The following is a 27,962-nucleotide window of genomic DNA, read 5'->3' on the forward strand; positions in this document are numbered from 1 at the left end:
AAATTGGGGAGGGGTCATTTTTTCCAAGGGCGTTTTCTCTCGGAAAGGTGGTGGTACATTATCCAAAATATTTTGAAACTTGGACATACATTGTAAAACCATTTCGGCTACGCGGTTAGCAAATTCCTTTGTACACACACACAAATAGACATCTTGTTACTTTTAAAGGATTGTTAGGCCCCAGCCTCAACTCATATCTACATAATACAAAGGAGGGAATTGACATTTGGACTGTAAATTATATTGGCTTAATTCTCTAACTTTTTGATTTTGGGTACATTTAACAAGTCTTGATTCTTAGGTCCAAATTTAGTGTCAAACTCTATAGCAGTGTTTTAATTTTAGAAGAAAACTTTCTTGTAAGAAAATATATAAAAAAAAATTTCCGATCTCCGGAATGATATATGCTCAATTCTGATGCTAATAGTAATTATGATAATTTTTATAACAGTCAATAGAGGGTTAAAAAGCATTTACTTTTAGTTATGATATTTATTACAAGATGTCCTTTTTTTGTTTTTTTTTACAACAAAATTGTTCAATTCAAAAATATTTTTAAAATACTTTTTTAATAATCTATATAATGTTATAGATTTATTCTTTTTTCCGTTCAGCTCTGTAATAACAAAAAGAATTAAAATTAAGAAAATTTTAAAAACGTTATCGAAAATATTAATAATTAAACTATATGCTTTTTTTGTAATTCTTGCTCCCATCAAAATTCGAACATCATTATATTTTGAGACTGTAAGTTTCTATTCTATGACGTTGAAAGCTGTTTATAAATTATTCGTAGCTTATTAATTATGACTTATAGTGTAGCTTTCAGCTTCAATAACTAAAAGTTTTAGACAATTTATAATATTGTTTTAAGTAGATGAAAATTTACTTTTTTTCTCAAAGAAGGTTAGTTTAGAAAATTTAATTTGTGGTCAAAGTGCTCCACTTTCGAAATAGGGGTTAATTGTTTTTCTCGTATTCATTCTAATCCGGTGGATAGGAACCGGTTCTCATCCATACGAAAAAACTATGTCTAACATCGTATTATATTTATCCAGCTTTCTACGAATATAAAAATGTACAATCAAAAGATTAAAACCGGTTTTTTTAGCCGGTGCCTCCGGCACCTCGGGGCTAAAAAAACTAGTTTTAATCTTTTAATTGTACATTCTATATCCGCGGAAAGCCGTTTATAATACGATGCGAGAAATAACTATTATATAATTCTAAAGTAGATGACACAGACTTTAGTTATGTTTTGAAAAAATTCGTTTGAAAACATCCATATATAGCGAAGCACAAAAATTCATGGAATGGACTTAAAGAAAATCGCAAATCTTTTTTAAAATATGGTTTATGTCTTTTATAGCATGACCGACAGACAGACGAACAATTAGATGCGCATATCTCAATCTCACAGGAATCTTCACTAAAAATTTCAGCTTTAATAGCTGCTGAGAAAATTACATTTCCTTCATAGTGTTACAGACTACCAGAGCTTGACCTTTAAATCGTTTATAGGTGATTTAAACCGGGGCGATTCATTCAGCTCACCATCAAATTATTTAATACCAATCTTTAAATTGAATTTGCATGGGCGATTTGGCGCGGGCAGTGGCGCGGCAATGCCACTCACCGAGTGGCATTGCCGGTCCAAATCCGGGTGAATCATATGTAATAAATGGATGTTTTTTTAATTACTTTAATATTTTATTGCAAAACTATCGAGAAAACATTATTATAGTTATTTTTAAAATAAATTATATATTAATGTTTTATATAAAATACCATACTGACACGGCAATTTATATAAAATACCTTACTGGCACGGCTTTAAGTAATAAAGTTGTACTGGCGCGGATCGATATTTTAGTGAGTGCGCAAGCGATCTAAAAACACCGCGCCGAAAATCTTTTAAAAATCAATGTTTTATAGGTGCGCTGTGGCTCACCATCAGCACACCTACGGTTCACCTCTGAATCGCCCCGATTCAGCGCACCATAAAAACGATTTAAAGATCAAGCTCTGAATTCTAGAGTAGCTTTGCTTTTAATAAAAGATTTTGTTGCATATAGAAGAAACGACTCGACTATCTATAATTAGATTAACCTATAACTTTCTTTATTTTATATTTTAAAAATAACATGATTAAATTAAATGGAGAGAAAAAAATAATTTATCACATTGAATTAACACAACAATATACTTTAAAAGTATAACAGATGAAAATAAATATGCTTTTAATATGAAAATAATAATGTTACATCTAGAGAATTTAAAATGTAAATGTACAGGGTGTCAAACAAATTTTTTAATTGTCAATGCTTTTCCATAATTAGGGCTAATCCGTCAGTACATAATTAAAAGATGGCCAATAAATTGTGTAGGACTGCCCTTCCATTTTTTAGACCCACTTCACATCCCCCTTTTAGATTCCTGTGCACGCCACCTGGTTGCAACTTTTAATGTCGGGTACCCTGTACACTTAGTGCATAATTTTGGCACATGTAAATTACATAAAGAATTAAGTTTTTTAAAAGTGAAATGTAACATAGGTATTTATTTCCAGAGAGAGGGGTAGGGATCATTAGCCTACATAGTACAAAGGTGATTAAGGCTTTATAATTAAAATCTTATTATTCTAAAAAACTTTGGGTAATTTTATTGAAATTTGATTGGTTGGTTCCAGACTAGTAATATCCAACTTTTCAAAGTATAATTCTAATCTATATAAGATAAATTGTTTATCATCATTGAGGATTCATATGAATTTATAAATTGTCCGTTGTCTTATCCCATAAGATTCTTGCTAATATTGAACAGAATCAAACTGTCCAGACATTGCATTCAGTTCCTCTCTACTACTCCCAAGATACCTAGATAGATAGATAGATATTTAGAAACATAGATAGATAGATAGAAATGTGGTAATGGGGTAATACTAATCCTCTCTATATAGGAACATACCCATAGGGTATGGATGACGCCTCTAGTACAAATAAAAGTATGTAGTTAGAGTCCAGTTTCAAAGTAGACATTAAGCCAATCAGTTAACGGATATGCAAAGTTTTAAGTTATTAGGACAATTGTATAATGCAGAAAAATACATATTCGTAGAAAAAAAACAGAAATAAAAAAAAATATGAATATGAAAAAAATTAGTCAATGTTTACCTAAAGGGAGTTAACACCTTTTTCTTTAATTTGGGTTTTTGGTTATGCACATATTTTTTAAATTTATTTGCTTTTAATTATTGGGTACAGGTTAGATCCATGGAGTTAGGGCACCGCTGGTATGGCCCTACAATTTCATGTATGGTTAGCGCCCTTAAAGGGGTTAAACATGACAAAATTACCTACCTTGTTTCAATCTATTTCAAAAATTAGAGGGGAGGGTTTTTATGCTCACTTTTGACGAAGACCAATCTGTCCCACTTTTGAGCAAGACGATTCCCTTTTCTCCCATCTCTTTTGAAGAGATTTCCCCCCCCCCCTTCCCTTTTTTTCCCTTTATATGACGTCTTGCTCAAAAGTGGGACAGATTGGGCTTCGTCTCACTTTTAGGCAAAGCATCAAAAAAAAAAAAAGATAATAAAATAATAGTCAGATAGACAGACAGATAAATAGATACCTAATTATAGAGGGAGGATTCAAGGCAGCCAGATGAAGCCTATCTCTTGGCTCTTGAACAAGCACCCAACAATCACAATTCTCTTTGTACTTCTCCTAAACATAAACAAGGATGACAACATCTATAATAAAGTGAATATCTTAAGAAAGAATAAGTTAGCAAATAGATATATTTAAATTCTACAACTTTTCAAGTGAAAATTTAAAATAAGTAACTGAACAAAGTGTCTAAAAAATCAGCCATGTGACGTCATAAAAATGAGGGAATATCCATCTTTTTTTTAAGGGGCTTCTTGCCTACTTATCCTCTCAACTCCATCATTTTTATGACGTCACATGGCAGATTTTTGAGACACTTTGTCCAGTTACTAAAATCACATAGGATATAATCATAGAGCAGCTTCACTATTAAATATTGACTTACTCTTTTAGTAGAGTGGTATCTTGAGGACATATCTAGACTTGCTGTTAGCTTCCAACCATTGAAATTAAATTCTCTCAGTAATCTTAATAGATAGACAAATTGATATGCAATAGGTAGATAGATACAAATACAGAAAGAAATATAAATAGATAGATAGTAAATGTAGATAGACTTGACTGGTATACAATAACAATGCTTTGTTTATTTGTGTTCCAGAACTATAGAGAAAGAAAAATATATAAACAGACTAATTGGATAGATAGATGGATAGACAGTTAGATGGATATTCTAATTATGACAGGTATAGAAGAACAATTCTCTGTTCATCTGTGTTCCTGAACTATAGAGATAGAATATAAAAAGAGATTGACAGACTAATTGGATAGATAGACAGGCAAGATAGATAGATAGATCTAACCTGGACAGGTACAAAAGAACAATTCTTTGTTCATCCCCAGTGCCAAAACTTCCACTGAAAGGGGATCCAGTCAGCTGAAAAAAATTTATTATTATGCATTATAAAATTGTCTAATATATGATACGATACACGATTTTCAGTATTTTTCAGCACCGGTTCTCAACAAGTAAGAAAAAAAATTCTCACCCTCCATTCCACGTCATTTTTGTGTTCTACTTCTTTGTCCAGAAATTTGGCACCTTCCAACTGATCTCTAAAGATATAAGATTATTGAAGTAAACTGTAGCACTGCTGTTTTGTTAGGTCCATAACTCAAGGATTTTTATTTATAGAAAACAATTAAAGTGATAAATATTCCTAAAACCAACATTGGACTAACCTGAATTTCTTTAAATGTAAAAATCAATAATTTTATTTGTTTTTATTGGGCAAACTAAAACCGATAAAAACTTTTTTTAATATGATATTATAAAGACAAGGACAATTATGAATGTTTACAGCATAGTTATAACAATACCTGATAAGCTTGACAATATTTTCATGTGATCCACTCTTAGCTCCAGGCCCACTGCAAAATCTAAACATTCAAAAAGTAATAGTTTTAATAAAACTTTAGTATTATGTCTTATGTATTTATAAAAGGTAAGTATGTTTCAATTTCAATAAATTTAAAATTCTTTTTAGATATAGTATTATCTACTTTTTTGCTTGAAATTTATAACACCTCTCATAGTTTATCCATAAAATGTTGGGTAACTCATGTGAGTCGTAGTTTTGAACCCAAACGAGAAAGGGAAATCTATTTGTAAATTAACAAGGATGACAACATCCATAAGTAGCGAAGCACAAAAATTGTGGATGGGAATACGTAGAAGTAGATTTAAAGTGTATTTATTAAAATCAATAATAGATTTTTGGAGAAAATAAACATGAAACCTTGTTTTATTTTGTATGATGAAGATGGTTAAAGTAAATTACATACTAGATGCACATAACAAATAACAATGGGAAAAATATTTTGAAATTGTTAATGCAAAAAAGTTTTATAATTGTACCAAAAATGCCAAAGATATGGGGAAATATATCAACATATAAAAATAGCAAAAAACCTGCTAAAAGGCAGTTTGGCCGCCATTGTTTCTTTTCTTAAAACGCCAGAAATTTAATTTCAATATCTTTAACTGAAAAATTTATGAAAATTGGACCATAAACACCAAAGATATGGGTAAAAATGTGAAAAATAGCCAAAAACCTGCAAAAAGGCAGTCTGACTGTCATTGTTGTTTTCTTCAAACGACAGAAAATTTAATTTTGATATCTTTAACTGAAAAAATTTCGAAAATCGGACCATAAACACCAAAGATATGGGGAAAAATGTGAAAAATATAAAAATAGCCAAAAACCTGCAAAAAGGCAGTCTGACCGTCATTGTTGTTTTCTTCAAATGACGGTAAATTTAATTTTGATATCTTTAACTGAAATAATTTTGAAAATCGGAGCATAAACACCAAAGATATGGGGAAAATTTAGAAAATATAAAAAATAGCCTAAAACCTGCTAAAAATTAGTCCGACCGCAATTGATGTTTTATAGTTAATTGTGCTCTTTAATGATGGGAATGTTGTCAAAAAAATTCAGCTCTCTATCTTTTAAAGGAGCCGAGAAAATCACGTTTCCCCCAATTCATTAATTACGGACGGACGGACAGACGGACGGACGGACAGACGGACAGACGGACGGACAGACGGACGGACGGACATTGTGAATTATAGAGTAGCTTCGCTACTAAAAATTGTCAGTTTTTGTAAAGTAAAAGTTGTCGCAAATATAGGTATTAAATGGCATATATTGTTTTTTTTTTCATTTGACTGAGAAGCAACATAAAGTAACATTTTTCAAAATTTCGGACATAATTTATTGAACTTTTTATTAATTACTAGTAGCTAGGGCCTCTTTGTTTACTGGAGGGAGAGGGTTGGGGGTTAATTCGAGCCTCTACTCTCAATTCAGATTTGAAAAGAAATAGTAAATAAAAAAAAAAAAATTTGGGGGGGGGGGTATTTTTCTCTTGGAGAAGTTTTCTGGACATATACAGATCTTCACTGTAAAGGATAAGGATATCTGTTTAGCGGTTAGTGAGTTCATTTCCTACAGACACAAACACAGGGAGACAGACAGAGAGACATCTTGTTACTTTTTACTTGAGGCTAAACATAGTTAAAATTATTGACTAAAGTATATGCATTAAAAGCAATTAAAAACTAGATAGAGCTAGTTTTAATTTTATGATGGTAAAAAACAAATCACCAATTTATCATCCTTTGATGAATGTTAAATGTTTAGCATATACTGTAGGAAAAATAGGTAGGTAGGGGACATTTGACTGAAAATAATTATTATGGTACCAAAAGTTTTAAAAACAGGTAATCTGATTCGTTGGCTTAAAAGCGATGTGTTCTTTTATTGAATTTTTATTTCAAATTTCAATGGAACCCAAAGTTTTACGTTATCATATTCGTTGGGTAAAACTTTGGGTACTTTTATTAAATTTTGATTGACTGGTTTTTATTGATTTTGATAGACCATTTCTACCATTAATTTTATTCTACAGAAATTAAGCGAATCCCATATACCTACTGGAATAAATCTTAAAATTTTGTATTTTACTATTCACGGAAAACTGTTTACAAAACAATACAATTGATATATATTCCTACCTTATTTTATCAATGCTGTGAAACCCCAACGCCATCCACTCATTGATCTAGAAAAAAAGAACAGTCATGTCCATAAGTAGGGCAGATTATATGTTACAAGATACTTGGATGAGAAAAGAATACTGCAGTATTATAAACAGATTCTTAAGAAATTATTGTAGAATTGAATAAACTGTAAATAAAAATAGTAAAAAATCACAAAACCCAAGAAGAAAAATATGTACATATACACGAACGGTTTATTAAGATAACATTACTCTAAATATAGAGTAGCTGCCCTTACGAAAGATAATATTTGAAAATCAATCTTCCCGTCGTTCTAAGAGATTTGTATGATCATATGCTGATAATCAAGATAATTCGCTGGATTTTTTTGTTGCAAATAGTTGATTTTCCATAGAGCATCCAGTATACAACTTATTTTGTTTGCCAATGAGTTTTGCAAAAGATATATAAATATTTTTAATAAAGGTTTCGTGATTTACTTCATTATTCTTATGTCCTCTATTCTCTTTAAATTTTGTACTTTGCTATTTATAGATGTCGTCTCCCTTGATCACAAATTTACGGACAATCTAAAAAAACATTTGTTTGGTCTAGATCCGTAAATTACAGCACTCACCGGTTTTACTTGCATAGACGTAGTTGAGATCTTGTTGATGACAGGAAACTCCAGCTTCTGGTGGAATATGATGATGCTCTTGTCATCCAGCTGGTTAGAGATCTTGGCGGCGAAATATACCTCCCAACCTTAGAAAAAGAGTTTAATTAAGATTTTAGTTAAAGGCGATTTCCCCCTAAAACCTCCAGCTAAGATAATGTACCTGCTAATTTTAATCCACCTATCAGTGTTGCTACTAGACGTTTGGCAAAGAAGTCCTCATCCCCGCTTGGCCACCACGGCGAACCTAAACAAAATAAATCAAATTAACCAAAAAAAGAACGATTGCATATAATTGTATACAAAAATCCAACTTATCTAAATTCTTTACTAGGGTGATATACTTTGGCTTGTAGTAATCTAATTATATTTACCTGATAGTTCAAATCTTGTAGAATGATATTCTGAGGATTGTGGTAAACTAATTATATTTACCAGATATTATAAATTCTTGACTAGAGTGATATTCTCTGGCTTTTAGTAAACTAATTATATTTACCTGATAGTTCAAATCTTGTAGAATGATATTCTGTGGCTTGTAGTAAACTAATTATATTTACCAGATATTTTAAATTCTTGACTAGAGTGATATTCTCTGGCTTGTAGTAATCTAATTATATTTACCTGATAGTTCAAATCTTGTAGAATGATATTCTGTGGATTGTAATAAACTAATTATATTTAACAGATATTTTAAATTCTTGACTAGAGTGATATTCTCTGGCTTGTAGTAAAATAATTTATTTGCCTGACATTTTAAATTCTTGACTTGAGTGATATTCTCTAGCTTGTAGTAAACTAATTACATTTACCTGATAATTTAAATTCTTGACAAGAGTGATATTCTCTGGCGTTTAGTAAACTAATTATATTCACCTGATAGTTTAAATTCTTGACTAGAGTGGTATTCTCTACCTTGTAGTGAACTAATTATATTTACCAGATATTTTAAATTCTTGACTAGAATGATATTCTCTGGCTTGTAGTAAACTAATCATATTTACCAGATAGTTTAAATTATTGACTAGAGTGATATTCTCTAGCTTTTAGTAAACTAATTATATTTACCAGATAGTTTAAATTCTTGACTAGAGTGATATTCTCTGGCTTACAGTAAACTAATTATATTTACCAGATAGTTTAAATTCTTGACTAGAGTGATATTCTCTGGCTTGTAGTAAAATAATTTAATTGCCTGACATTTTAAATTCTTGACTAGAGTTATGTTCTCTAGCTTGTACTAAACTAATTATATTCACCTGATAGTTTAAATTCTTGACTAGAGTGATATTCTCTGGCTTGCTGTAAACCATTTGGCCACGACTGAAATTGTATAAATTTTGATTTAATCTATTTAAAAAATCTGCTTTGACATAATTTTGCTGTGTGTTTTTCCTTAAAACAGTTTTTAAGCAGGTTTTAGAATTCTTTTGCATTGTTTGCAACTCCCCTGGGGAAATAACTTAATAAATTTAGTCCATTGTCTATTTTCACCAATAAATTCATTCTTCATAGATAGAGGTTATGCTGTTCATCATAATTGGGGTGCCCATTAATTAATCATTCATTGTCCTATACCTGCATCCCTGTAAACTGTGAAACAATGATTTTAGCCCTAACAACATCCCAATTAATACCTGTTGAATGAGGTTAGGTATGAGGTGAAGTACATCTGGGTTAGCATCAATAACTCTCAGTCTGTCGGCCTTGTTCAGGCTGATACAGAACATCTCTTCGGCACTTGACAATCTTAAATAATATAGATATGTTCAATTTTCTTCTTTTTAACTCCTTTACAAGGTTCCCTACTCCAAAATCTTACTTTCACCTATGAGAAGCTTCACTGTAAAAGATAATTATATCGGTTTACCTGTTAGCAAGATCCGTTGGTGCAAACCACAGATAAACAGACAGACAAACATCCTGTTACTTTATGGAAGGGTTACTAATAAAAAATGATAGTTAAAATTTAAAGGCTTACCCAAACGAATCACAATTGTTCTGAAAGAATAGCGAATCTGTTGTACTGTTGAAATTTACTTTTCCTGATATTTGGTGTTCATAAGCCCTAGATTCTAAATTTATGGCCTGTCTATAAGTCCATGTTTGTCTGTCAGTCTGACCTAGTCAATTATGACAATTTTTAGAAAATTGAGGAATGCAAAAAAACACAAAAAAAAGCTAAAAAATGAGTAAGCTTATTATAACAAATGTATAACAAATGAATAGACAAACATTTAGAAATTATAGAGAATCTTAGCTATTGAAAACTTTGAATGGCCTAGAGCGTAGCATAATTATAAGGTATGAACATCCCTATGTAGACCATACTGCTTGACTGTAGCGTTTTCACAATGTCCAAGAACATCTTCCTAAAAATAATAGATATAGTAGATCTAGATGATCAATGACCATAATCCTTCAATCTTAAAAAGGAATTTAAAAGCAGACGAATCTTTTTGTTTATTTTTTAGTATATGAAATGTATTCCTATAATGGGAGCGAAAAATTGATGAACGTTATAATTTTCCAAAAGCTTATTTTATTCTAAGAAATTCAACTTTTTCTAGCTATCTTATCATATTTATTTTGTCATGTTTCCAATTTATACTATAGGGAAGAAATTATAAATTTTTTACTGAGTTGTACAAACAAGTCAAACAAAAGCTTTGTTTTTTAAAGTACTTGTCCACGAATTTCTTTATTAATAACAACTACAGCATGCTATTATAAATCAGATGTTACCTTATTTGGATACAGGTCTCACCAGAAGTACCAGTCCATGGGCTTCCTGATAACTTTAACTGTAGGACGATTCCATCTTTACCCTGCAAGAGTTAGCATTATAGGTTTATATAAGTCTACCTTCTTAGAGACCAATACACCTAACTTTTACATAAATACACTTAATGTATAAAATTAATAGTAAAATGGCAAATAAAGATCCAAAATGATGCTGTCAAAAAAGTGTTAAGGTGTTTTTATTATAGCAAAAGATTTGGAAAATGAACGGGAGAGTTAAGTTATGCTTTATAGAACAGTATCATATATAACTATTAACTAATTGTGGTTTATTAAAATTAAAAATCGTTTTTGAAATAATCTTACCTTTTCAATAATTCTTGCTGAACTAGTTCCCCATTTTTGATCAATCAGATGGGTCAATCTAAATATAGGAACAAATACAAATTCAAAATACATAATACTTTATATATACTTGGCCTCTAAGGTTCATCCCAGCCAGAGGTATTAATACACCTGGTAGTCACTATTGACTATATACCTGGCCTTCAAGGTTCCAGGTAAGTTAATCAGGATCAGTTTATCCCTTCCAGAGGCTGTAACACATATGTTAGTTACTACTGGCTACACACCTGGGCTCCAAGGTTCCAGGTAAGTTAATCAGTGTTAGTTTATTCTATCCAGAGGTAGTAACACTCATAGTAGTTACTATGGGCTATATACCTGGGCTCCAAGGTTCCAGGTAAGTTAATTAAGATCAGCTTAGTTACTATTGGCTATATACCTGGGCTCCAAGGTCCCAGGTAAGTTAATCAAGATCAGTTTATCCTATCTAGAGGTAGTAAAACACATAGTAGTTATTATTGGCACCAACCTGGCCTCTAAGATTCCATGTAAGCTAATCAGGATCAGTTTATTTCAGACATATGTCTACTAGAAATTTATTCAATAGATCTTAGACGATGGAAATTTGAAACTGTCGGGTCAATATTTCTTTAATATTCCCCCTAGTTTCTAACTGTCCAAAGACGTTTAAAACAATTAGGGAAAGGGTTGAATTTGGACAGGAAACCTAAATATTAAAATCTTTTCTAAATTTATACGATCCTGAAAGTTAATATTTACTGATATTTTCCAATAAATTTTTTCGTTTCGTCAAAATTTGGAAAAATAGCCAATATGGCTGTCTAGAAAAAACACGAAACCTCTACACCTAATATTTTCTCAGTGTTTTTTTTACTTTTTATACAATTTTTTTTAAAAATTAAATACTGATGAGTTTTTTATTTTTATAGAATGAATTATAAAAAAAATAATATTGGTTGATTGGTTTTTGCGATATCAGAACTCAGAACCATATCAGTTTTACTTTTAAACAATTCAATAAATATGAAAACTTTAAAAATTAAATATTGATGAGTTTTTTTTATTTTTTTAGAATGAATTATAAAAAAATAATATTGGTTGATTGGTTTTTGCGATATCAGAACCATATCAGTTTTACTTGTAAACAATTCAATAAATATGAAAACTTAGATATAAAATTTGTATAATAGATAAGACTTTTAAATAATTTATTCTCCCCTTTCTTTATTCCAAAAATCTCGATTTTTCTTTCATTGTCATATCCTAGTATTTATTATGTGTATTTGTATTGTCGTGTGAGTATGTGAGAGGGTTGTAAAGGATAGATAAATTACCACCCCCCCCCTCACATAGCTGTTAAGACTTAAGATTTTTTGTTTCAGGCTTTCAGCGTATCTACTCTATAATAATCCACCTTCCAAAGATCCAACACCCTACATTATCCAACCCTCCACCCTGCTTACTGTCTTCTACATTTCAACTCAACCATATATCAAACTTGCTCATATCATAAAGTGAAAGAAAAGTTAAAAAATAAACCACCAATAACCATTAAATAATGTATTAATCATTCTAACTCAAGTAATATGTACTAATTTATTATTTAACCTAACATACTAACAAAACAATAATCATAACTTTTTTTACTTTAATGAAATAAATAATCTAAATAAATAAATAAACTATGTTGACTTAAATAAAATGAAAATAAATATTTTTATTTTATTTGGATTGGAGTTAGTTTTGTAAATTGTAACGATTTGTCCTTGTTCTCTAAGGTCTCATATTTCCTGTATCATGAGTTGACCCTTAGCTTTATGCGGTCATAAATGTTCCCCCCCCCCCAAAAAAAAACGCTTTTATCAATATACCTTGTATATTGGGGAATATTAACAAGGATTAAAACATCCATAAAAACTAGTACTGAAACTTTATGACAAACGGATACAGGAAGCAAATGCCTACATTACCAGAAATGAAAAAAGCTATCCGCTTTCTTACGGAGATTGACCAGCCCTAATTATAAAAAAGCTATTGTTCTGTAAGATTAAAACGATTTCTGAAACTGTATAACAAACGGATAATAACACAAACACTTAAATAGTTCAGAATAGTCGACAAATAGTCGACGGACAAACTGACCCTAATTATAGAAAATTATTGTTCTGTATGAACTTGAAGATCTCATATTTCTCATGTGAGTTCAGTTAAGTTGACCCTTCCAGTTTCCCTTCCTTAATCAGGTGACATAAATTTTTCCTCCCCGCCCCCCCCCCCAAAAATAAATATTGTACAGCGATTAAGGCGCGAAGATATGTTAATTTTATTTACCATAAAAACGAGTACTTTTATTATCAAACTGACATTATTCTTTTATTTTAGTAATTATGGGAAAATTGAAACAAATTTAAAATGCACGGAAAAATGTCTATAAAAATTTTAAAAAACTTAATTATGAAATAGCTTCGCTCCAAAAAAAATAAAATACTGAAGGGAAACAAACTAATCTCAAATCTTAAATATATATGAACATAGCTTTGTAAGTATGTCTGTCCAGGCGATAAATTTAATTCAAAAAATAGATATTTATCAAATTATCACATCGTATTATAAGCGTATGACCGGAAAGTAAAAACGATTTCTTTCAACTGAAGTCCAAAAAAACCGTATATAGTTATTCCGAATTTTACGATTTGTATTTAATAAAAGATAGACAGACAAAAAGAAAGAACTAAAATTATTAAAGTGATTATCTAAATTTGGTTACTATCATCATATCTTTGTAGTTTGTATAATTGATCAAAAAGCCTTCATAAAACTCCTAGGAAAGTTTTTTATCCGTGGAGATTAACAGACATCCTATTATTTTATTCTTTGGTTTTCAATGATAACTATGATATATAGACAGAACAGAAATGTACAATCGTTTGATTATTAAAACCAGTTTTTTTAGCCCCGAGGAGCCGTTTAACTATGAAAGAAATAGCTATCTGTCTTAAAGAACGAACGAATTAAAAAGTAAAAACTTTGTATATTTGTTTTATTCAAAAAGAGTAGGTTTTATTGCAATTAGAGTCTTCCAACTAATTCACTTACAATTTTGCTTCATATCCGTGTCATGTTATTTAGTTGACCCTTTTTAAAAAAATTTAAATTTCCCTTCCTTGCGAAAGAATGTTTTTAAAACTTAAAACATATGAAATGATATTATCACAGATATTATCATCAATCTATAATATAATTGGCCAAAAAGCCTTCATAAAGTGTTATAAAGCATATAGAGAAGTTTTCTATATTCCAACTTTCAATATGTAACTTTGAAGCAATTTTGTTTGTTTTCTACATTACCGAATACTTTGTGAAATCAATTCGTCTTAAATGTAACTTTTCTTAAAAATAGGTTTCTAAAACTTGAAATATAATTTTTAACTTTTCTCACCAATGAATGATGAAAGTATAAATTTAAGAACAATTTGAAATATTTACCCTCTAACGGCTAATTTATTTACTATAATTTCATCGTATTAAATCCAAATTTAATCTTGTTTCTCCCCCCCCCCCCACCCCAATTATTACCATACCATTACCAGGTTGGTTACGATATTATATATTTGTTTTTTATCCGTGGACCGTGTGACATGAAAGATTAAGCATCAAATCCTCCCCCCCTCCTCAAAGGGGAAATTAGCATAATTCTTACATGTCTACCTAATAATTATAAAACATACATAAGTAGCGAAGCTCTAAAATTATGAATAATAAATAGACCATTTGGAACAATGTATGGTTGTCTTTTGAAGCATTAAGCTAATAGAAAAACGTTAAAACTTAAACAATTGAATTTACAATTACATAATCCTAAATTTGCCTAAACTTAAAATTGTTTATTAATTATTTCTTATCAGTTCAGCATTTTGATTTTTGATTATTATTTATTATTGTCAACTGTCCTATCCCCTCCTAATATTTATGTTTTTCCCCCTTTTTTTTGGGGGGGGGGGGGAGCTAAACAGATATCCTATTACCTCCTAATATTTATTACATACAACACCAACCCCAATTTTAGGGGGTTACATGGGGGGGGGGGGGGGCGCGCATTACCACTCCGCCCATATTATTATTCATAATGAGCGGTGAAAATGGACAAAAAAATTGTAAAATATGGAAAATAGGAATTAGCGAAGCTTTTCTATAATTTGTGTTGGTTATAAACGTCAGTTAGTATTACTATTTTATATAATTTATAGACAGAATACTTATTTTATAATTATACTTATGCATTTATGTTAATGTTCCCCCCCCCCCCAAGAAACAAAACAAAACAAAACATATGGAAAATTCAAAATACTAGGAATTAGCGAAGCTTTTCTATAATTAGTGTTGGTTATAGACGTCAGTATGTTAGTATTTATATAATTTATACTTATAGACAGAATACTTACTTATAATTTTGATTATACTAATGCATTTATGTTAATGTTTTGCTTTAATGGATATTGTCATCCTTGTTAAAAATATTTCACACATCCGATCCCATTGAAGATATCTAGAATATTATAAATCTTAATAATTTCTTGGAAACCAACAACAAAGAAAAATTTGTAGGGGGTAATTAATGATTCCTTGAAATTTCATTTGCTTACAGACCTTTGAAGTGACAACATTTGAACATTTGTTTTATTTTTATTTCTTGCTATCGTTATTATGGCGGAACAAGGACAGAGAGTCAGAGTTGGGCGCAGGCGCAAGCCGGTAGCGATGGATGCCCGTACACTTACCTGTACAGATCCAGAACCAAGTTTATACCCCGACCTGATGCCTGGATGGTACGCCCATTATCAGGTCCTTCACAGATCTTTTAAAGATATATCTTCGCTGCTTTACAGGTCGGGGTTCCAGAGTGTTCGGAATATGCAGGCGATCAGACTATTTAGTGAAGGAATTGGTATATACCAATTCCTTCACCAAGCCCTTCCATCTTCGCAGCGTACACGCGAACAAAACCAACTTGTTCTGCAGCAAATGGAAGCAAAATGCAACGGTTACCGTGACGACGTTATCCAGGCGTTAGCTGTCTATGACCGTGCGATAGGATTAGATGGCACAGTAGATCTATCAGATGAAGACGAATATCCCGATATCTCCGGCGATGTAAATCCATCTTCCGATGATGGAGATATTGACGCCATCCTGGAAGTTCTGGAACACGAAGGTGGCGCGAGCGAAGGTGACGAATATCCCGATATCTCCGGCGATGTAAATCCATCTTCCGATGATGGAGATATTGACGCCATCCTGGAAGTTCTGGAACACGAAGGTGGCGCGAGCGAAGGTGAAGGTGATGACTCTGATGAGTCAGTGATCATTATCGATTGAGTTGAGAATGAGATCGCATTCCTGTGAATATTTAGTTAGATTCCACATAAATAACATAACTTGACATATATATGCTATAATAATAAAACTATGAAAAATAATTTTCTTATTTTTATTTAATTTAATTTGTAATTGCGATGCTGCTCTATAATTTGAATTATAATTGAAGAAGTAAGCTCTGTTTGTCTGTAGCTAAGGATCTCGCTAACCACTGAACCTATATGGTTCTCCTTTACAGTACAGCTTCGTATAGGTCCTTAGATGGTTTTATTTGTGTACTTATTTTAACTTTGAATTGAAGACATAAATTTAAAATTATCAATAGCTATAGTATTAACTTTAACAAACAAAAACATTTAAAGTGCCACTAGAGGCCTCTAGGGGCGTAGCCGCTAGTAAACTTATAAAGAAGTAAGCTCTGTTTGTCTGTAGCTAAGGATCTCGCTAACCACTGAACCTATATGGTTCTCCTTTACAGTACAGCTTCGTATAGGTCCTTAGATGGTTTTATTTGTGTACTTATTTTAACTTTGAATTGAAGACATAAATTTAAAATTATCAATAGCTATAGTATTAACTTTAACAAACAAAAACATTTAAAGTGCCACTAGAGGCCTCTAGGGGCGTAGCCGCTAGGAAACTTATAATGAAGTAAGCTCTGTTTGTCTGTAGCTAAGGATCTCGCTAACCACTGAACCTATATGGTTCTCCTTTACAGTACAGCTTCGTATAGGTCCTTAGATGGTTTTAGGCTATTTTTCTGCCCTTTCATATCCCTTCGAATATAGAGCCTCTAAATGCTAGGGGCGCAGCCGTTTGTATCCAAGGAAGATACTCGAGAGACGTTTGATATAATATAGTTATTTGATATACTTAGGTAGGTAGGTAGGTAGGTTCGAATATAGAGCCTCTAAATGCTAGGGGCGCAGCCGTTTGTATCCAAGGAAGGAAGAGAGACGTTTGATATAGTTATTTGATAAAACTTAGGTAGGTTAGGTAAGCGTTCCACGTATTTAAAATTATCAATAGATAGCTATTTCTTGCATCGTTAACGAATAAAAGCTAACTATCTCGGACGAAAAATCAACATGTTTAAAATGGACGTACGGACATTCTGGTAATGATTATAGAGTTGCTACGCTTTCTAAATCGGACGGACCGACCATAAGAATGAATAAAATAAAAAAAGTGTATTATTTCGAGTTTCTTATCACATTTATTTGTATCACGAATATGAATATGAAATGAAATGAATGAATTTATGAAATACAAAATGAAAATGAAACAATGAAATTGAAAAACGAAAAAAAAACAGACAGACAGACAGACATATTTACATTTAGAAATATAAAGTAGATTTGCTACTAAAAAATGAAACAATGAAATTGAAAAAAAAATTAAATGAAAATATTAAAACTAAAGAAAAGGGGTAGTTTCACGAAATGCATTTGAACTTAATTTAGTGAACCGCATATTTTATCCTGGTTAAATGGGTAAACTACATTTATATGGCATATATTTGAAATGAATTCAATTTTCTACCACGTAGTTTTTAAAATATCAAGACCTTAAAATTGTCTTTTTTGTGATATATGCAATTTAAAAAGACGATTTTCAAGTCTTGACATTTTAAAAACTATGTGGTAGAAAATTGAAATTTTTTCAAATATATGCCATATAAATGTAGTTTAACCATTTAACCAGGATAAAATATGCGGTTCACTAAATTAAGTTTAAATGCATTTCGTGAAACTACCCCTTTAAAAAATCTGCAAATTTAGTAAATAAAGTATTATAAATATATCAAAAATAGTATATACAAAATTTGAAAATATCCCCCCCACCAATAAAAATAACCGCGGGCGCTCGGCCCCCTAGCCATATAACCTAACCTAGCCTAACCTAATCCAGTCATTTAGTCGGGGGGGGGGGGGGGGGGATAATTGGAATTCTAGTAAATAAAGTAAATATATCAAAAATAGTATATACAAAATACAAAATAGATTTATTTTTACAATTTTTATCCCCCCCCCCCCCCACCAATAAAAATAACCGCGGGCGCTCGGCCCCCTAGCCATATAACCTAACCTAGCCTAACCTAATCCAGTCATTTAGTCGGGGGGGGGGGGGGGGGGATAACAACACAAAATAACAATAAATTAACAGTAAATATCAACAATAATCAATAGAATTGAAATGTATTATTGTTGATATTTACTGTGGCGTGCGCACCTATTGTCAAATTGAAAATAGGTTGCACACGTTGAGGTTGACGTTCTTGCTGTGGCGGGGGCTGTTGGGGGGGCTCTTGGGGGGGCTCTTGGGGGGGGTTTGGAATGGCGTCTGGTTGTTGTGGGGGGTCCGGCTGTTGTTGCGGGGGCTGTGGTGCTTGATGGGGAGCCGGGCCCGGAGCAACACCAACATTATTATGGTTCCCCATCTGTTGGATAACCTGTTGACCTTAATAAATTAAATCAAAATTAAAATTAAAATCTCTCAGGAGGGTGGTCGATAGATCGATGTACATCCCCAGTGATTTTCCCTTCTGTAGATTACAATTAGTTCCATAAAAGCCAAAAAAAATACATTTTAATTAAAGATCCAGCTTAGATTTTTTGACGCATTTTTTGGAGCTTCTCTTTTATGGATGTTTTCATCCTTGTTTTATAATAATCATGTAAGCAATTCTGTATGATATTTACTATTAATTTAAAATAAATGGTTATTTTTTCCAAACCATAAAATATCTCAACGCAATTAATTAATTAAATTAATTCCAAAAGGTGAATTTATTATTTTAGAGTAAGGTTACTGGACAAACGTATTATATATAATACCTACCTAATTGTCTTGCAGCATTACGGCGCGGTTGTCGTCGAACTCGACGCTGGTCATCAGGCTGGGGTGCAATAGCAGCCACAACCGGATCATCTCGGAGGGGGGCCTCAACAGGAACAGGAAGAGGAACAGCGACACCTTAATAAATTATAAATGTATAGAGTCGAAGCAAAATTTTAAGTAAATTTGTTGGAAAACTGCTTCATACAGGATAATGTTTATGGTCATACTTACATTTCTAGGACTTAATTATAGAGTTGCTTCGCTTATAATATTATTCTTTGTTGTCCAAGGAATCAATATACCAAAAACCAGATCAAACGGATAATTAGATCACATAAAATTTTGTTGTTATAAAAGTAGAAAAATCAACATGTTTAAAAGGGACGTACGGACATTCTGGTAATGCTTATAGAGTTGCTTCGCTTTCTAAATCGTACGTAACTACATCATGCAAAGTTTGAAATCGATAGGACAATTCTAACATGCCTAAATTAACGAATAAAAGCTAACTATCTCGGACGAAAAATCAACATGTTTAAAATGAACGTACGGACATTCTGGTAATGATTATAGAGTTGCTACGCTTTCTAAATCGGACGGACCGACCATAATTATAGAAAAGCTTCGCTTTTAAAAAGGTAAAAAGGAGAACCCGATCGGTTCATCGGTTAGCGCGATCCTTTAGTATAAGGATTATTTATTCATTATATTACACTTTGTGGAATAAGTTATAACTATAAAAACAAGGATGACAACATCCATAAAAGCGAAGCTCTGAAAAGGTAGGACAAACGGACATTAACACTTGTATAATGTCATGTTTATAATTGTTTATGGTTATGGTTATGCATTTACGGACATTCTGGTAATGATTATAGAGTTGCTTCGCTTTCTAAATCGTACGTAACTACATCCTAATAAATAAATAACTAAAAATAAATAGAATTCAATATATATTATACCTTGACGTCGTTCAAGTATTCGCTGGCTCCTTCGTTTCGTGCTGCTGGGTACTCTAGATTTCATTATTCGTTGATCGTTCGGATATTTATACTGAAATAATAATTTAATAATTAGTATTTTATTTTTCATAATGCAAATGCAGATATAATTAATTTCAATTTCAATTCAATTTCACCAAAACGTTCACAATATACGTATAAAAACACTGCAAAATCAAATATTAAAAAATAATTAAGTTTATAAGTTTATTTTTATGCGTATATAAGAACTAATTACGCATTAAAACAAAGAGAAAGGCGGTCAAAAGGTAGAGAAAGCCATTAAAATAAAGGGGTTGTATGCAAAAATGTAATTTCCTCATTACCTTCCGATAAGCCGCTGAAATTTATTTTGCCTTTTCTCGGCAGTTTTCGGCGGTTGCGCCGCCGTTTCTTCTCCCCTTAGTATCCAAGTAACTTGAAGTTGGCTGGCCCATGTCTCGTTCGTCGCCAACCTACTATTTAACTTTAAATTACAAATTTGTAAAATGTAAATTATCTTTATAAACCAACCTAATGCCGTAAAATCAATCTTCGAATAAACCAACCTAATGCCGTAAAATCAATCTTCGATATTTATTATTTAGAAAATGTTAAGATTTTTAATTTGTTAATACTAATAGTCTAATAGTCTAATATGAAAAAATTTTATCTTTACATACCCTTTAAAATAAGTGGCATCCGAGAGGTCAATATCCAAACATATATGGGTGGGGGAAAAGGGTTTTACATGTAAGTAACAGTTAACACCTTTATAGTCCCCCCCCCCCAAAATAAAGGGAAGGGCAATGGGCTGTTTATTTTACTCTAGTCTCCCCCCCCTCCCCTTTTAAGGAGGGTTGCTATATGAAAAGAAAGGGTTGAACTTGATTTTGAATATAACCCCCCCCCCCAAAAAAAAATACAAAGAATAATCCCTTTATTTATTTAAATTTTCCTTTATAAAAATTTTCCATAATATATATATGACGACACCTTTATTTATTATACATAGAATATATGAAAAGAAAGGGTTGAACTTGATTTTGAATATAACCCCCCCCCCCCCAAAAAAAAATACAAAGAATAATCCCTTTATTTATTTAAATTTTCCTTTATAAAAATTTTCCATAATATATATATGACGACACCTTTATTATAACCCCCCTTTATTTATTTAAATTTTCCTTTATAAAAATTTTCCACTAATGCTGGGTGACGGGAGAGAGTTTTTTTTTAACTTTTAAGAAAGGTTTATATATATGACACCTTTATAAATTATAACCTTATATTATAATGGCCGATAAATTGATGTACACTCCCAATGATGATGCACAAAATTACCCCTTTTGTAAATAACAATTCATAGTTGAAACGTTTTTACACTCAACTTAATGAAGCAACCAAGTCCCAAAATTCCCCAAAATTGTTGAGCAAACCAAAAAGAAAACGTTGGTATAAAACTTTGTTTTTAAAAGATATGAAATGATACAGATATTCATCATATCATTATCATCCATCTATTCTATAATTGGCCAAAAAGCCTTCATAAAGTGACCTCAAAGCTGACAATGTCAATGGTAATCCTTGAATGTTATGTAACTTCCAATATGTAACTATGAAGCAATTTTGTTTGTCTACATTACCGAATACTTTTTTAATTCTATTCATCTCAAATGTAACTTTTCTTAAAAATAGGTTTCTAAAACTTGAAATATAATTTTTAACTTTTCTTACCAATGAATGGTGAAACTTAAGTATAAATTGAAAAACAATTTGAAATATCCAGCCTCTAACGGCTAATTTATTTACTAAAATTTCATCGTATTAAATCCAAATTAAATCTTGTTGGTTCCCCCCCCCCCCCCTCCTCCTAACCATTACGTTATGATGGGTGGAGAAAAAAAGATTACATATAATTATATTCAAATAAGAAGTGTTGAAAAAGGGGGGTGGGGCAGGTTTCAAATAATCTTTAATCTTTTAATCTTTAATCTTTTACGGAGGGTAAATTAAGTGTTAAATTACCCCTTCTGCAGATTAAGCATCAAATCCTCCCCCCTCCTCAAGGGGAAATTAGGAGAATTCTTAGTCTTACATGTCATATAAATATTTTCCAACACATCCCATGATTTCCCTCGTACTTCGTAGTAATTGGATTAGTTATACCCCCCCCCCCCCCCACACTTTCTTTTATGTGTGTTTATTTTATCCCTTACTATTCCAAAAAATAAAATTATGGGCGGAGTTACTGTTAAGTTGTTAACCCTTTTCTTCCCCCAATCATCCAATGTAAGCGGTAACCTGGCCATTCTTTCTCACCACCTTAGGCTTAAAGTCATAAAGTCATAATTAATATTAATCTTTTTTTTTAGTTTTAGTTCAGTTACAACATCGTTAGAGAATGGCTGAGCCTGACTCTAATAAAGTTATAGTAGGTGACGATGATGACAGTGAGGTTGTCCAAGCTATGCCTGACTCTTCAGTTACGCGTACTCGTAGTTTGCGTGAACGTAAGACGATCCCCGATGCAAGCATACCCGATGTTTTGGATGAGGTTGACCTTGATATGTTGGAGGAAAAGGAGGGTTTGGGGTCCCCCCCCAAAAAAATAACCCCCAGTGATAACATTAGGTAATAATAATATTTTCATTTTATATTTAATAATGTTATAAAAAAACTAAAAGGGGTAGTTTCACGAAGTTTATTTATTAAGCTCAAATGCATTTCGTGAAACTACCCCTTATAAAATTAGTGGGTTTCGTCGTATTTTTACTTTTTATTTACTATTAAGCTCAAATGCATACCCCTAATAAAATTATAATAAATGGGATTATGAAAAGTAGTAACTTTTTATCTTAGGGTAGGTAAATGTTATTTATTTATTTAATTTTCAGTTGCACTCCAGGGTCGGTAATGTTGGAGGAGAAGGAGGGGTTGGGGACCCCCACAAAAAAAATAACCCCCAGTGATAACATTAGGTAATAATAATATTTTCATTTTATATTTAATAATGTTATAAAAAAACTAAAAGGGGTAGTTTCACGAAGTGCATCTACCCATGCTAAAAAAAGTATAGAAATGGGATTTTTACAGTAACTTTTTATTTATTAAGCTCAAATGCATTTCGTGAAACTACCCCTTATAAAATTAGTGGGTTTCGTCGTATTTTTACTTTTTATTTACTATTAAGCTCAAATGCATACCCCTAATAAAATTATAATAAATGGGATTATGAAAAGTATTGTATTTTTACAGTAACTTTTTATCTTAGGGTAGGTAAATGTTAAAAAAATATCCTTACTTACTTTTGGTCAGGTTAGGTTGGGTCCTCCATCCATCCTCCGGGGCGCATTCCTTCCATGTTCAGCAACTCTCGGTGCTCTACACACCAAGAGAGGCCATTTTTTTTTAGAATATAATCCCAAATTTGGTAAATTTGGTTGGTTCTAAAAAGAACCAGAGAAATTGAAAATTTATTTATTTATTTAATTTCAGTTGCACTCCAGTCACTTCAAAAATAGCTGATCCACAACGTGAACGGAAGCGAATAATAACAAAGTTGTGTTCACCTCCAAGGGTCAAGAAAAGAAGAACAGAGTCTTCTCCACAATCGAGGTAAAAAAAACAAGTAGCCAAATAATTTTTTTTTATTTTGTCCAGAGGGCAAGGGAAAAATAATATTAATTAATAATTAAAATAATAGGCTATTTTTTTAAGGTCAAAACCTGACAGCCCAGAACCTGAAAATCCAACTTCACCCCCCAAACCTTCTCCCCAATCGAGGTAAAAAAAACAAGTAGCCAAATAATTTTTATATTTTGTCCAGAGGGCAAGGGAAAAATAATATTAATTAATAATTAAAATAATAGGCTATTTTTTTAAGGTCAAAACCTGACAGCCCAGAACCTGAAAATCCAACTTCACCCCCCAAACCTTCTCCCCAATCGAGGTAAAAAAAACAAGTAGCCAAATAATTTTTATATTTTGTCCAGAGGGCAAGGGAAAAATAATATTAATTAATTATTTTAAGGTCAAAACCAGCAAGCCCACAACCAGCTTCACAAACAACACCAGATACATCACCAATGCGCCCACTCAACGTAACGCCGCCGCCGTCTCCATCACCTACAAGTACAACAGCCACACCTAAAGCCGCAGCTGGAGACACACCTTCTTCAGCACAGTCATCCCCAGCTGGAGAAAAGCCAAAAGGGAGAGGTGGCCGTACAAGTACAACAGCCACACCTAAAGCCGCAGCCAAACCTAAAGCCGCAGCCACACCTACAACACCAGCTGGAGACACACCTTCTTCAGCACAGTCATCCCCAGCTGGAGAAAAGCCAAAAGGGAGAGGTGGCCGTAAAGCAGGATCCAAGAATAAACCCAAGATGAACAGTGACAGTACGGAACGTATGTTCATCAGAGGTAAGCTTAAATTAGTATAATTAATATCAATAACATAGGTAGTAACATTAAAAATTTAATTGACAGGATGTCTATTTGTCTGTACTTAAATAAAATACATTATATTATATTTATAATTAATAACCATACAATCTCAACCGTAAATACATAAATTTCTAGAATACTAGTTTGTCTTACTTTACCTATAATATATTAAATTAACTGTTCTATTGATTACCTAGACTGCGTGGGTACAGTACAAGGGGACACACACTCGCTCTATGACCGCCTTGATGGGAAGAGGATAACATATAGTAATGGTGATAAGGTACAAACATAAATACTAAAAATAATAATAAAATGTAGAGGGGGGGGGGGGGGGGCAAAAGTGACACTTTTTGAAAGCAAAACTAAAAGTCAAGAAAGGAACACAACTAAAAAAAGAGTTACAGGTGTGAGATTATTAAATAAAATGTTTAATAAAATTAAAATTACTTCAGGTTTATGTCTACTTGGTTAAAGTGCTTGAAGATCATGCTTACATGATCCCCAACTACCCTGGAAAGGGTCAGAATAAGACCCCGTGGGGGCGGGGGTGCAAATACTGTAACTTCCATACCTGGGATGGCACATACCACGTGAAAGAATGCCCCACAGATCCAGATGGAAGGAAAGATTTTATAAATCAAGAAACTAACCTTCTTAGGTAATAATATTAAGTTGACATAAAATAACACGATGTATTAAGTATTCATAAACATTGATTAAAAATATATACTGACGGACAAGGTGAATTATAGAGTAGCTTTGCTAAAAAAAAATAATATTAATTGCTTACCTGTTTAGGAGGTTTCGCCATCACTGGATCAATGACCACAGAGATGTTTACCGAGAGTATAGGAAGGGAGTGAACCTGGCCAGCTTTCAGAGGAAGTTTCAACAGGCCCAGGCAGATGCTGAAGTTATCCATGAAGTCAAAATATACGTCACTGCCCTAGAAACGCTGCGCCACATAACAGGAAAACTGGTTAATAATGAAAGTTTCCTTCGCTTTAAGGTAAATGTATGTTTAATATTTTTGATCATATTTGCTGTTATCTAATGTCTCATACCTATATTTTTTTAAACAAAATTAATTGAAAATGATTGCTAAAATCGAAATATATCTTCATGTCAGTTAGAATAGTGTATTTTTTAAAAATAGGTTGAAAAACATACTAACTTTAAAAAATTCGCTTTAAGGATATGGATGCCAATGCCTTTGACCATATCGTCGCCAAGCAGGTCGGTTTACTTGAGAAAGGCAAGAAGCAGGATGCACCCACCAGCAAACAGCTTCATAACTGGCTGCAGGGGCAGCACAAGTATTACATGGAATCCTTCAAGAAGATTTTAGAAAATAAAGGTATTAATAACTATTAACTATTAAGTATTATAATTTATAAACTAAAACATTACTAAATAATTTCAAAATCTGAAAGAAATAACAAATAATTAATTTAAATTATCTTCACTTCCGCGGGTGTGTACATTGCCGAAATCGAAGGAAAGGTGCACACCTGCGGAAAAAATGTTAATATTTAATTATTTTAAATAATCAATATTATCTTTGTTTCCGCAGGTGTGCACCTTTCCTTCGACTTCGGCAATGTTCACCACACCGACTTCATTGCAGGTAACCTAAATAAAATAAATAAACTATTATTATTTATTAATGCAATTACAACTGCAGCAGCTACATAACCTGAATTAAATAAAGTAAAGTAAACTATTATGAATGAATAATATAAAAGAATTACTAATTTTTCAGTAACTGCAAACTATACCGATGCAGACGGTCCCAAAGAATTGTTGCTCGCCTGTGAACAGGTATAAGTTTAAAATTAATTCTTAGAAATTTAGAATGACCACAAATACCTAAATGATAATTTGATTAATTACTTATGTTTAGATGCCTAAACCCGATGCTTCCGGCCGCAGCATCTACGAATATTTCGAAGAACTGTTGAAAACGTTTGGGCTTGAGCATTATCAACTTCTCAGCTCCACATCCGACTCGGCTGCCAACTGTGTAAAGGTAATGAAAAATTATAAATTATAATTATAAAATCATAACTATTTAATAGTTTTTTCTCGCATCGTATTTTAAATGGCTTTCCGCGGATGTAAAATGTACAATTGTAAGATAAAACAAGTTTTTTTAGATGAATATTTGAATGAATACGAGAATTAATATTATAAAACAATACCATTAGAAAGTAAATCATTAATTTATTTTTCATTCTTTAGTCCGTCAAGATACTCAATGAAGAGCACGGGAAAACCCCCACAGAGTATACAAGTTTCATGAACCATGAGGGAGTCAGTGATGATGATAGTGATAAGGAAGACACACCTGAGGCTGATAGTGAAGATGAAATCCCGTTGGATTTGTTTATAGAAGAGTTAGATGAGGTTGAGGATGGTGTTGTAGAAGCCGAAGGTGAGGGTCAGGATGGAGATGAAGAAACCCTGGCAGGAACAAGACAAGGCGATGGCGGCGATGGCGGCATATCAAGTGCGATTTTCTACAGGTCCATCGCCATCAAAGATCCACAACAAAGAGAGGGTAAGTAAAGTTAAATTAAATTCATTCCCAAAAAATTCAATGAATTACATTTAATGATTTACAGGGGTAGTTTCACGAAATGCATTTAACTAAATTATATTAATTTATTAAATTATTTCTTTTCAGCAATCACAAATTTCGGGAAACTAATAGAAGAGAACATCCAAAGAACAATGAAATGTGATGAGCAGAAATGTGGACTTATAGTGGGAGGTGTTTGCCTCAACCACCAAGTGGAGTTGGCGTTGAAGCAGGCTGCCAAACTTGTAAGTAAATTAATTAAATGATTAATAGAACCAACTAAATAACTTATACAGTAACTTAAAAAGTTAAATAATAAATTATACAAAAACGTGAAAATTAACAAATATTATATTTTTTTAGAAAGGGAAGGGGTACAACAGAACCATAATTAACCTGGCAAAGCTGGTCAGTAAAATTATGAATAACAAGAAGCTGCGTCGCATTTTGGTAGAGAGTGGACAACGTATGCTTACCAGATACGTGGAGACGAGATGGAGCTCCAGAATGAACATGATAAAGCGGTTCTTAGAGTTGTTTGACAACAAACCACTACTTCAGAAGGTGAAAAAATCCGTGCAGGATCAGAAAGGTAAACCCAAAAAAGTTAATTATAATTTTAACAACAATTTAAAACTAACAAAATTACCAATTTAAATTTCTCTCTGTCCCTTAATTAAACAAAAGAGAAAGGTAACAAATAGAAGTTTATTAAAATTTAAACTAAATAAATTATTTCTTCTCTCGTTCCCTTAATTAAAAATTAGAACTG

At 32.2% G+C, this 27,962-nt stretch overlaps 5 protein-coding genes across 6 annotated transcripts in view; 3 read left to right on the forward strand and 2 right to left on the reverse strand.

Annotated features, from left to right (window-relative positions):
- Positions 1-2,117: 2,117 nt before the first annotated feature.
- The window catches only part of LOC145322978 (uncharacterized), a 29,906-nt gene continuing 4,061 nt past the window's right edge, over positions 2,118-27,962 (reverse strand). The window contains exons 6-20 of the mRNA XM_080165366.1: positions 10,958-11,015; positions 10,595-10,677; positions 10,165-10,221; positions 9,831-9,893; positions 9,487-9,598; positions 9,109-9,172; positions 8,013-8,096; positions 7,811-7,938; positions 7,189-7,235; positions 4,989-5,048; positions 4,658-4,724; positions 4,472-4,545; positions 4,054-4,135; positions 3,631-3,725; positions 2,118-2,876 (exon numbers count right to left, since the gene is read on the reverse strand). Coding sequence (XP_080021492.1) covers positions 2,810-2,876; positions 3,631-3,725; positions 4,054-4,135; positions 4,472-4,545; positions 4,658-4,724; positions 4,989-5,048; positions 7,189-7,235; positions 7,811-7,938; positions 8,013-8,096; positions 9,109-9,172; positions 9,487-9,598; positions 9,831-9,893; positions 10,165-10,221; positions 10,595-10,677; positions 10,958-11,015 — 1,141 coding nt within the window. The 3' untranslated portion in view covers positions 2,118-2,809. The remainder of the gene's footprint in view (positions 2,877-3,630; positions 3,726-4,053; positions 4,136-4,471; positions 4,546-4,657; positions 4,725-4,988; positions 5,049-7,188; positions 7,236-7,810; positions 7,939-8,012; positions 8,097-9,108; positions 9,173-9,486; positions 9,599-9,830; positions 9,894-10,164; positions 10,222-10,594; positions 10,678-10,957; positions 11,016-27,962) is intronic.
- Positions 18,516-21,058, reverse strand: LOC145323445 (uncharacterized). Its single transcript, XM_080165848.1, has 4 exons — positions 20,502-21,058; positions 20,137-20,227; positions 19,175-19,309; positions 18,516-18,793 (listed from the first exon to the last, which is right to left on the reverse strand). The coding sequence occupies exons 2-4, from the start codon at positions 20,198-20,200 to the stop codon at positions 18,516-18,518; spliced, it is 477 nt and encodes a 158-aa protein (XP_080021974.1). The 5' UTR covers positions 20,201-20,227; positions 20,502-21,058.
- On the forward strand, positions 21,234-24,232 carry LOC145321920 (uncharacterized). Of its 2 annotated transcripts, XR_013880452.1 has the most exons (5): positions 21,234-22,788; positions 23,052-23,135; positions 23,653-23,772; positions 23,875-24,106; positions 24,188-24,232. XR_013880452.1 is itself a non-coding variant. In XM_080163583.1 (4 exons), the coding sequence occupies exons 1-4, from the start codon at positions 22,559-22,561 to the stop codon at positions 23,942-23,944; spliced, it is 504 nt and encodes a 167-aa protein (XP_080019709.1). In that variant the 5' UTR covers positions 21,234-22,558; the 3' UTR covers positions 23,945-24,232. The 2 variants fall into 2 exon arrangements, 1 of the variants encoding a protein (XP_080019709.1); XM_080163583.1 differs by having other exon boundaries at positions 23,875-24,232.
- On the forward strand, positions 25,104-25,663 carry LOC145321921 (uncharacterized). Its single transcript, XM_080163584.1, has 2 exons — positions 25,104-25,267; positions 25,408-25,663. The coding sequence occupies exons 1-2, from the start codon at positions 25,104-25,106 to the stop codon at positions 25,661-25,663; spliced, it is 420 nt and encodes a 139-aa protein (XP_080019710.1).
- Positions 26,763-27,945, forward strand: LOC145321919 (uncharacterized). Its single transcript, XM_080163582.1, has 3 exons — positions 26,763-27,169; positions 27,296-27,435; positions 27,554-27,945. The coding sequence occupies exons 1-3, from the start codon at positions 26,908-26,910 to the stop codon at positions 27,845-27,847; spliced, it is 696 nt and encodes a 231-aa protein (XP_080019708.1). The 5' UTR covers positions 26,763-26,907; the 3' UTR covers positions 27,848-27,945.

The sequence above is a fragment of the Acartia tonsa genome, chromosome 6, assembly GCF_053477335.1.
Source record: "Acartia tonsa isolate MP-2025a chromosome 6, ASM5347733v1, whole genome shotgun sequence".
Classification (NCBI taxonomy): domain Eukaryota; kingdom Metazoa; phylum Arthropoda; class Copepoda; order Calanoida; family Acartiidae; genus Acartia; species Acartia tonsa.

Excerpts from the sequence above, each read along its gene's own strand:
- LOC145321921 (XM_080163584.1), top strand. The coding sequence starts at position 25,104 with ATGATCCCCAACTACCCTGGAAAGGGTCAGAATAAGACCCCGTGGGGG. Across the intron at positions 25,268-25,407 it reads CAAGAAACTAACCTTCTTAG|GAGGTTTCGCCATCACTGGA; the intron begins GTAATAATATTA and ends TTACCTGTTTAG.
- LOC145323445 (XM_080165848.1), bottom strand. The coding sequence starts at position 20,200 with ATGAAATCTAGAGTACCCAGCAGCACGAAACGAAGGAGCCAGCGAATA. Across the intron at positions 19,310-20,136 it reads AATACTTGAACGACGTCAAG|GTGTCGCTGTTCCTCTTCCT; the intron begins GTATAATATATA and ends TAATTTATTAAG. Across the intron at positions 18,794-19,174 it reads TAATGCTGCAAGACAATTAG|GTCAACAGGTTATCCAACAG; the intron begins GTAGGTATTATA and ends TAATTTATTAAG.
- LOC145321919 (XM_080163582.1), top strand. The coding sequence starts at position 26,908 with ATGAACCATGAGGGAGTCAGTGATGATGATAGTGATAAGGAAGACACA. Across the intron at positions 27,170-27,295 it reads AGATCCACAACAAAGAGAGG|CAATCACAAATTTCGGGAAA; the intron begins GTAAGTAAAGTT and ends ATTTCTTTTCAG. Across the intron at positions 27,436-27,553 it reads TGAAGCAGGCTGCCAAACTT|AAAGGGAAGGGGTACAACAG; the intron begins GTAAGTAAATTA and ends ATATTTTTTTAG.
- LOC145321920 (XM_080163583.1), top strand. The coding sequence starts at position 22,559 with ATGGCTGAGCCTGACTCTAATAAAGTTATAGTAGGTGACGATGATGAC. Across the intron at positions 23,136-23,652 it reads ACCCCCAGTGATAACATTAG|TTGCACTCCAGTCACTTCAA; the intron begins GTAATAATAATA and ends ATTTAATTTCAG. Across the intron at positions 23,773-23,874 it reads GAGTCTTCTCCACAATCGAG|GTCAAAACCTGACAGCCCAG; the intron begins GTAAAAAAAACA and ends TATTTTTTTAAG.